We start from the raw sequence: 9,391 nt of genomic DNA, 5'->3' as shown, positions 1-9,391 counted from the left end.
GCCATCTTGGTAAAACGATCTACTATCACGAATATAGAGTCATAAGAACCTGAGATTGGAAGATCCATGATGAAATCCATAGAAACAGACGACCATGGTTGTTCTGGAATGGGTAATGGCTGAAGAAGTCCAAAAGGTCGATGATGAGGAGTTTTTGATCTTGAGAAAATATCACATGATTGTACAAAAACTTTGATTGCCTTCCACATTTCAGGCCACCAAAAATCCTTAGATATCAGCTCCAAAGTCTTATTGTATCCAAAATATCATGTTGTTGGAAAGTCGTGACGAGCTTAAAAAACACCTAAATGTACTTCTCCTTCTGGAACATATAAGCATCCTTCGAAATAAAGTAGGTTATTCTTGAATTCAAATTTAGAAGGATCATGAGATTTAGAAGAATTATTCTTGATATCATGAACAAGAGGGTGTGAAGACATACTTAACTGGACTTGCTTAAGAAAAGTTAAATCAACAGTCAATGTTGATTTTATTGCTCGAAGATGAAATTGCTTTGGCTTCAAGAGAACCGTTCTTTGTTGCTCAAAAGCTGCATCTCCTTCTTTTGGTGTAAGATAAGAACGTCTAGATAAGATATCAGACAAACCTTGTTGTTTTCTTAGCCGATAAGTGATGATGAAGTCGAATCATGATAAAAACATGCTCCAACGAGTTTAACAACAATTTAATATGTGTATTGACATGAAATACTCAAGGTTCTTTTCATCCATATACACAATGATTGGACTGGAAGCGCCTTCTAGATAATGATGCCATTCTTGAAAATAATCCATAATTGCAAGAAGTTCTTTGTCATAGATCTCATAATTGATTTCTGCTGCTGAAAATTTTCTTAAATGAAAGGCTACTGGATGAAGTTTGTCATCTGTTCCCATTTGTGATAAAATGGCATCCAGAGCAGAGTTTAATGCATCTGTTTCCATAAAGAATGCTTTGGAAAAATCAACACTATACAAGATTGGTGCGGAAACAAATGCTGTCTTCAAAGATTCAAAAGAAACTTTCGCTTCTTGATTCTATTGGAGTTTGTCTTTACAAGTCAAACGTGTAAGTGGAACTATAACTCGAGAAAAGTCTTTAATGAAGATTCGATAGTAGTTGGCAAATCTCAAAAAACATTGGACATCTCTTATCGTTTTTGGAATCTTTCAATCTATAATAGTGTGAACTTTCTTAAGATCCATCATAAGTCCATCATTTGAAATATAACCTACGAAATCGACTTGAGTAGTGTGGAATACACACTTTTCTATCTTGGCATAGAGTCTCGTATCTCTTAATTTTTGTAATACATGACAAAGATGAAGTTCATGTTCTTCTAGATTCTTAGAATAGATCAAGATGTCGTCTAGATAACAAACCACAAAATCGTCCAAAAACTCTCAAAAAACATCATTCATTAGATGTTGGAATGCTGTTGGTGCATTTGTAAGTCCACAAGGCATAACGTTGTATTCAAAATGTCTATACCTAGTTCAAAACATAGTCTTCTATTCATCTGCTTCTTTGATGCGTACTAGATTGTATGCTCCCCGTAGATCTATTTTTTTATAGATCTTAGCTTGATTCAACTCATCAAGAAGTCTAGATATTAAAAGTAGTGGATACCTATTCTTGATGGTAATCTTGTTGAGTCCTCGATAATCAACACACATCCACAATGATCCATCTTTTTTCTTCACAAGTATAATTGGAGTTCCTATCGAAGTTTGAAAATGGTATGTGAAATTCTTTCCTAGATTTTCTTCAATGTACTCCTTGAGTTCAGTCAACTCATTTTGTGATAAAGTATAGATTGGTCCGAATGGCAGTTGTGCTCCTTCTTAAAGGTCAATTGAGCAATCATAGGGATGATGTTTCGGGAGTGTATCCGTATTCTTTTTCTCAAATACATCTTGAAATTCTTAATATTGGCTTGGAATGCCATGTAAAGTCTTTGCACCATCAGAAACAGGTGTAGCATAAATAATATATGGTGATTCTTTCATAGCAGCATGCAAGAAAGCTTTTGCACCTATAAACACGGATTTAATTGAACTAGACTTATGACTCTCTACTTGATTAACTACACTGTTAGTTATACTTTAAGAGAAAGTAAGAGTTCAAGAAATCCAATCTATTTGAGGGTTGTATTTTTCTAACCACAATAAACCTAAAATGACTGTATTAGAGGGAGATCTAATGATATTAAATACTACAAAGCGATTATGACTATTGATTATTACTTCTATAGGAAGAGTTTCGTGAGTAATATTTCTAAAAGATAATGGACGACCATCTATGACTTCTACATGAACATATTTAGTTTTCTTTACTAAAGATATACTATATTTTTTAGTAAATTCTTCATCTAAGAAACACGTTGAGGCTCTTGAATCTAACAAGATACAGGCTTTGTAATGTTTAGGTCCTAAAATAACATTTAATGTAAAACAAGGAGAGGGTTCTGAGGAGAAAATAAGACCTTTACTATATATTGTGCAAGGTTCAGTCGCACGGTTCCTATTATAGCTGGACAAACTCGTTTTTTGCCATATTGTCTTCTTTGACAGCCATATTCTTCATTTTGTAGTTGCGTCATTTTTTTGAACAATGTTGAGCAGTGTGTTTTGGTTCTCTACAATATAAACATAATCCTTCTTGACGACAATAAATCTTTTTTTGTTCAGTAAGAAGTTTGAAACGTATTACATCGATTTGCATATCTTTTACTTCTAAAGATATGTGTTGAGAAGACGTAAGTATTGACATTGAATTGTAATAATATTTAGGCCTACTTATGTAACTCTCAGATCGAAATTCAAAAAGTCGATTATCACATTTTACAGCAAAATCAATTATTTGACTCAATGTTTGAGAATCGAATAAATTGAGCATCAATTTTTTTACCTCATATTGTAGTCCATGAAAGAATTGGCTAATGAGTGCAGCATCATCTCACTTGATATCAATTGCAAGTTGTCAAAATTATGAAGCATATGTTATTACAGATTGATTTCTTTATCGCAAGATACGGATCTTATTTGTTGCAACACGAACTGTATCATGTTCTCCATACATAGATCAAAATTCCAGCAAGAAAGCTTCTAAATTATCCAATATTGGATCTTTTCGTTCAAGAAAAGATGAAAACCATGATAATGCAGAACCGAAAAGTAGTGTTTCAATAAACCTGACTTATAATCCTGGAGTTGGATAGCTTTGGAGTTGAAGTTTGATTGTCAATTGTACTTGATTGATGAATCCTCAAAACTTTGATCTTGTACCATCAAATTTCTCGGATAAGACAATTCTTGGTTCTCTAGCATTTGAATGGTGTTCCATTATGGAAGAAGGGGCATGATTCAATGTAGATGTTGAGGCAGCTCTGACCATCTCTACATCTCTACTTTTTGTTATTCTTGTTCCTCTTTCTGTTGGTGAATTAAGTTGATGCATCACAAGCATTAATTTCCTTAGTTGTTCTTGCATTTGTGTCATTGCACTCTTCAATTCGACAAGCTCTGCCATGGTAACACCTAAAAAAAAAATGTCTAATATTGCTCAAGACAAGTAAGAGAACGGACTTCAGAATAAAGAAAATATTAAAAATAATATCAGTTTAAAAGAGGGTAATCCGCAACTCTTAATACGCTTATGTCTTATCAAGAAAAAGGCATATTCTATTCTTAATTAAGAAAAGACAAAGCTCTGATATTGTAAGTATACTCTTGTCAATCTGTCAAGGACAAGAATTCGATGAAAAAGCAATTTAGACAAGAGAGCCTTCACTCAAAGAAAGGTAAAAAAATATAAATAAACAAGTATGTATATTGAAAGAGAAACTGGAATGGCTATTGCCAAAGACTAGAAAACATGAAGATTCTTGAAACTAGAATGGAAAAAAGAAAGGAGTTGGCAAGAGTGAAGAAGGCTTCACTATTGTCGCTATATATATTATCTAACTAGGAGCTATGTGGCGACGTTCTATAGGACCTCCAATATGTGTTGACTTTGTAGAACACATGCCTTGACTTACAAGACAAGTTTTTCTACGTGTGGGCCACATTGTTAGCTTGGTCTTCAAGCTAACAACATGTGTGGCACATGTCCAACTTGTTGACCACGTTTCTAATCCATAAAGTCAATTAAAGACACCTATAAAGTCAAAGCAATGTCTATAAAGCTTCTAGGAAGCTTTCATATCAAATTCTATAGGATTAACTTATTTTTATCTACTTTTACTTACTTCTATCTATTTATATATGTAATTATTGGCTTATATGAGTATGTCCGTAATAGATACATTGCTCAAGTCATACAAAAATATGAATGAATTGGCCCAATTGATTATCCTAGAGATAATAACATGTATACATCCGACTCATAGATTATAATTAAGAGATTTATTAAAAATATTAGAATTAAAGAGCCTTTTGATTATATAAATCTTTATTAGACTTTAAAAGGTTAAATTAATTATAAAAATCTTATTTTAAAATAAGTTATAAAAATAGAATCTTAATGAATCTTAAAATCAATTATTTTAGTTGATTTATTCTTATTATTTAAATTTAAGTTTTAATGTTTATTTATTAAAATTTATATCTATATTAGTCTTTTATTTGTATGTAAAATTTATAAAAAAATCTATAAATTTTAATCAATAGTTTAAAAAAATATGAAAAAGAACTTCATATCTTTTTAATTATTTATATAAAAATATGATCTTTGATTTGATATTATTGTAATTAATAATAATAAAGATATCAAAAATTAGTTTTAAATTGATACAATAATTATAAAAATATTCAAAGTATTTTTATAATTTATTTGTAACTTATTTAGAATTATTTTGGAATATTTAGAAAAAAATTTAAGACTTTAGTATAAATAATTTTTACCATTTTAGGAGGCTATTATGAAAAAATGGTATAAGATTTGAAGGCCTTCCAAAGTTCTTAAGCCAATTGGAAGTTCTTGAATACCATGGTGAAATCAAAAATACAAAAATATTAGTTCTACTAATAGAAAATATGAAGACGGGCAATGAATGTAGTTCTTGTAGATAGAAAGGTAACAAGTTCCATATAGATTGTGGCACCTTGGGTGTAGACAAAAGGATAAGACCAAGGACTTGTGGACTTCTAATGACATCTTTACACACTACTTGTGAGCCTTGATGAGGCTCAAACTCTTGGTTTCTTGAATAAGTTATTATTAAGATAAAAAAAGTTTAATTGACTTCTTTATCACTTATATTCTATCTTTAAAATATTATTACTTATTCATAGTAAGTTAGATTTATCTATTTTTTATATCATTGGAAAAAAATAATCTATCTAATTTTTTTTATTATTTTTTGTTGGATAAAAATTTGATAAACAAATTGTGGCTAGTGATTTAATATGTAATTATTTAATTGTACTTATTTCACTTATTTTGTGCTGTTCTTCTTTTTTTTCTTGTTAATTACTTCCTCTACTTTATCATCACCAATTAAAAAATATATATATATATATATATATATATATATAATTGAGGCCATTTTATAATTTGATGTGAACAATGAATTTTACCTTTATATTAATAGTATGTTTGGTAAAATATAGTAATTTTAATGTTGTATGTATAAATGTAAATAATATGTTGTGATTAATCTTACTTGGTCATGTTGAGTGGAGGTTTTAATCTATTCTTCATTATTAGAGAGTTTTCTATTTCTCTTCTTTATTGGTGTTAACAACGCATTCCAATTTTTAAATTCAAAAGATAATAAAATATTATATAGTATAATAGAATTTTGATTTGCACTCAATTTTTTATTAATCAATATTCATGTGCTTGATAAGTAAAGTTGAAACTTTGACAATACATGTATCTTGATATAAGCTTTTTAAAAAGCTAATATTTATTAAATTTAGAAATATGTTAAAATTTTAATGAATTTTTGAATATAAGAGGATTCATTGCTTTAGCAATTTTATGTACATCATATTTGGAGAGGAATTTCTTAGTGCTTGGTGACTACTTGACATTAGATTTTTCTAAAGATAAGCATCCTAAACATAAGCTTGTAGTGGTGCAAGTTTCATTGCAATTTCATTAATATTAAACTTTTGGCAATTTTTAGAGTAGAAGGAAGTTGTTGCTTTAAACATAATACAATTGAGGTTAGTGATTTCTAACTTATCTATCTTTTACCTTATTATTTTAATTTCTAATTTCTAATTTTTATATTTAAAATTTTTAATTAATCATATTATATATTATAAAATAGATTTATATAAATATAATTAATATTTTAAAAATTATATTTAATTCTAATTTTACTTTAAACTTTTCCTATTTCATTTTGTTTTATTTATTATTAATTCAAATTACCTTTTTATTTTTATTATATATATATATATATATATATATATATAGTTATGAGTGTAGATGTCATAGCTTTAATGTAAATTTCTCCTCCTACCTTATCCAATTGTTTAGTAAAGAATTTTTTTTTGCAAGACCCAGCATATGTAAACATTTGGTATGATCTTATCTCTATTTATAAGTTTTATATTTACATCACCATATTCTTCTGTTATATATGTAGATTCATCTTTTGAGTGAAAAACTTGCATGTCTTTGCTTTTATTGTATTTTACAAATCCTTCTAATTCATGACACATGTGTTGAATTGCTCCCAAATCCACTAACCACATGAAATCTGATTTTTCTATCACTATAAGTGCTGCCACATATAGTTTATTTGGTTTTGAACATTTTTTACTTTCTGTTACTATAATTTTCAGTTGCTATTCTTGTTTGGCAATCTTTAATTAATTAAGTGACGTTGTTTCTTGTAGAAAAAGCAGTCCTTATCGATTGTAAGATTTCTCTTTTCATGTGGCTTGGAAGTATTATTCTCTTCTTGTGAACTCTTTTTAAAATTTTTATTAGAATAAGATTTCTTGCCTACATATACGCCCAATACTAAATGAACGTGTTGACTTCGTGCCATTACATTCCTTACATAACCATGTCCATAAAACTTAATTTCAGGAGAGTCTAACGGCATTCGCAGGGTATATTGCCCATGGTAAAGCCCACAATCCACTTCGCCCTTTCAGTACTCCATGAGCTTCATTGAATCTTCAGCATTGCCACATCTCCCATTACAAGTGTCACCAATTGCCAAATAACAAAATGTCCGTTCAATTCTCAGGGCTGCACAAGTGCAATGGCATCACCCCAACCAAGCTGCACATCATTGTACCTTCAACAGGATGCAGCGAATAGAAGTCTATACTCTATTTCGATTCCAACATGCCATCGCTCTTCTCCAGTTCAGGAAAGATCGAGAATCGTCCCAATTACGAAGTGCACAGAACTGCCCCAACAGCTGCTGTTCCCCTCGGCTTGAGTGGGTTTCAGACTCGGTATCAATCAGCACAGCGCACGGGTTTCAACAGCCTCAATTACATACCGCACAACTGAAGTTGTTTCGACACAACATCAATTGTTGATCTTGGTCAGCAGAAAACAAGACGGTCAAGTATCGCTTCAGAGGGCCATTCGGATTCCAACGCACATCTGCTTCTTGTACTCATCAGTACTCTGGGAGAACGGCATTGACATCAGCTGTTGTCGACAGACACAAAACTTTCCTCGAATGATAAAACATGATAAACATCATCCAATGAGACAGAACTTCCTCCTTACATCAGCCAAGAATTTATCAATCAAAGAATGCAGCTTTTATTCAATCGAATAGTGTTTCAAACAAGAATGTCGTCCGATATCCATTTCAAATAGTCATCTACATCTTGAATGGAGCCTGGAGCTTGTCAACGACATGCTGGTTGACCCTGAATGCAGCCATGTGCACGTTGTCTGGGATGCCTGACCCGAACAAGGTTGCAGGCAGTGACACGGTACCGGGGTTGGAACTGCTGAACCCGACGTAAGCGATCACTGGCTTGTGGCTCAAGTTGATCTGGTAGTGCACCAAACCCCTGGGGAACACGAACACGTCGCCCGCCTGCAACTCCTTGGTGTAGAACTTGTTGGTGGTGTCCACCAGACCCACGGTGAGGATTCCCTTCTGCACAATCAACAGCTCGGTGCCCCTGGGGTGGGTGTGGGGAGGGTTGATGCCGCCGGGCAAGTACTTGATCTGGGCGGATGACACGCCGAGTCCGGTGAGCACTGGGAAGGAGTCAGAAGTGATCCTCTTCACGCCGATCTTGGCACCCTCGGGTACTGCGGGCTCCCCACGGAACACCATCGAGGTAAAGTAGTCACCGTTCAAGTCGGCTTTGTTGGTGCCCATCGGAACGAAGAAGTCGGTGGTGAGCTCTGGGTCACCGGCCTGGGCAGCATACACCATGGCCATGGTGGCCAGCATCACTAAAGCGAAACGGGCAGCCATGTTACCAAATCACCTGCGAAAATAGTGCACATACATGTGTTAACTAACGAGGGGATAATCGCAGCGCAATGCACGACCTGCTACAGGACGCAGACAGCACGTCAAGGGTTCAACCCGCCAGCCTAGAGGATGCTCATCCATCATCCGGGCCACAAAATCTGTGTCACCTCCCTGGAAATCTAATACCATCGAGTCAACCTGAACGTGTCTCCGGAAAACACCACCCTAAATCGTCACAACCAGGTTCAGAGAGATTACCGATTCAGTAGCACAGAGCAGACTGTAGAGCTCAGCACGCGGTTATTGCTCAGATATCACCCGAACTATCCTGTACCTGAACACTGAATGACTCCTCACTGCATCAGGGGCAGGGAAGAGGCACATATATACGGTGAGGTTGCCGAAGATCTCAAGTAGAGGTTGAAATCGGACGCTGGGGCGATGTTGGATATGGAGGAAAAAGTAACCCGCCACCTGAGGAGTCGGTCGTACGTCCCAAGGAGTACAGATTTAGATCCTATCCTGACATAAATAGAAACAACATACTATTTTGCAGGTGCGTCGAAACTCGGCGATGACTCGCAATAATGCGTGTGATTGGACTCTGGAGCTCGGGGCCCAGGTGAAACACGCTAACGCCTCAACGAATATACTTTCAAAACGTGAACGTATCGGTTGACCATGGATGCCTGCGCTCAAGTTTCAATTGACCTCATGTTGTTTGATCACTTTGGCGGGTAACAACAAGCTAATTCGGATCATCATCCAGAATCTCCTTATGAACAAAGCATCTCAGAATAGTTCTTTTGGAGCATTCATCTACAATAGGTCCAATATGGCATTCGTCGAGTTCATTGAATACATTTGAGCATGCTGTTATTGAATCTATAACAACTTTTGTCCAATATGTTTCATAATATATATACATATATATATATATATATATATATATATATATATAATTTGTGGAAT

At 33.8% G+C, this 9,391-nt stretch overlaps 1 protein-coding gene across 1 annotated transcript; it reads right to left on the bottom strand.

Annotated features, from left to right (window-relative positions):
- Positions 1–7,722: 7,722 nt before the first annotated feature.
- Positions 7,723–8,764, bottom strand: LOC112285204 (germin-like protein 9-3). The gene is made up of 2 exons (XM_024525859.3): positions 8,678–8,764; positions 7,723–8,432 (listed from the first exon to the last, which is right to left on the bottom strand). Exon 2 carries the CDS (start codon positions 8,417–8,419, stop codon positions 7,808–7,810), a length of 612 nt encoding a protein of 203 aa, XP_024381627.1. The 5' UTR covers positions 8,420–8,432; positions 8,678–8,764; the 3' UTR covers positions 7,723–7,807.
- Positions 8,765–9,391: the final 627 nt, after the last annotated feature.

This window comes from Physcomitrium patens, chromosome 7 (assembly GCF_059467195.1).
Source record: "Physcomitrium patens ecotype Gransden chromosome 7, ASM5946719v1, whole genome shotgun sequence".
Taxonomy (NCBI): Eukaryota; Viridiplantae; Streptophyta; class Bryopsida; order Funariales; family Funariaceae; genus Physcomitrium; species Physcomitrium patens.
Note: the sequence above shows the minus strand (reverse complement) of the source record. Positions and strands in the feature narration are given on the sequence as shown.

What these genes read in the sequence shown, in the direction of transcription:
- LOC112285204 (XM_024525859.3), bottom strand. Translation starts at nt 8,419, where the DNA reads ATGGCTGCCCGTTTCGCTTTAGTGATGCTGGCCACCATGGCCATGGTG.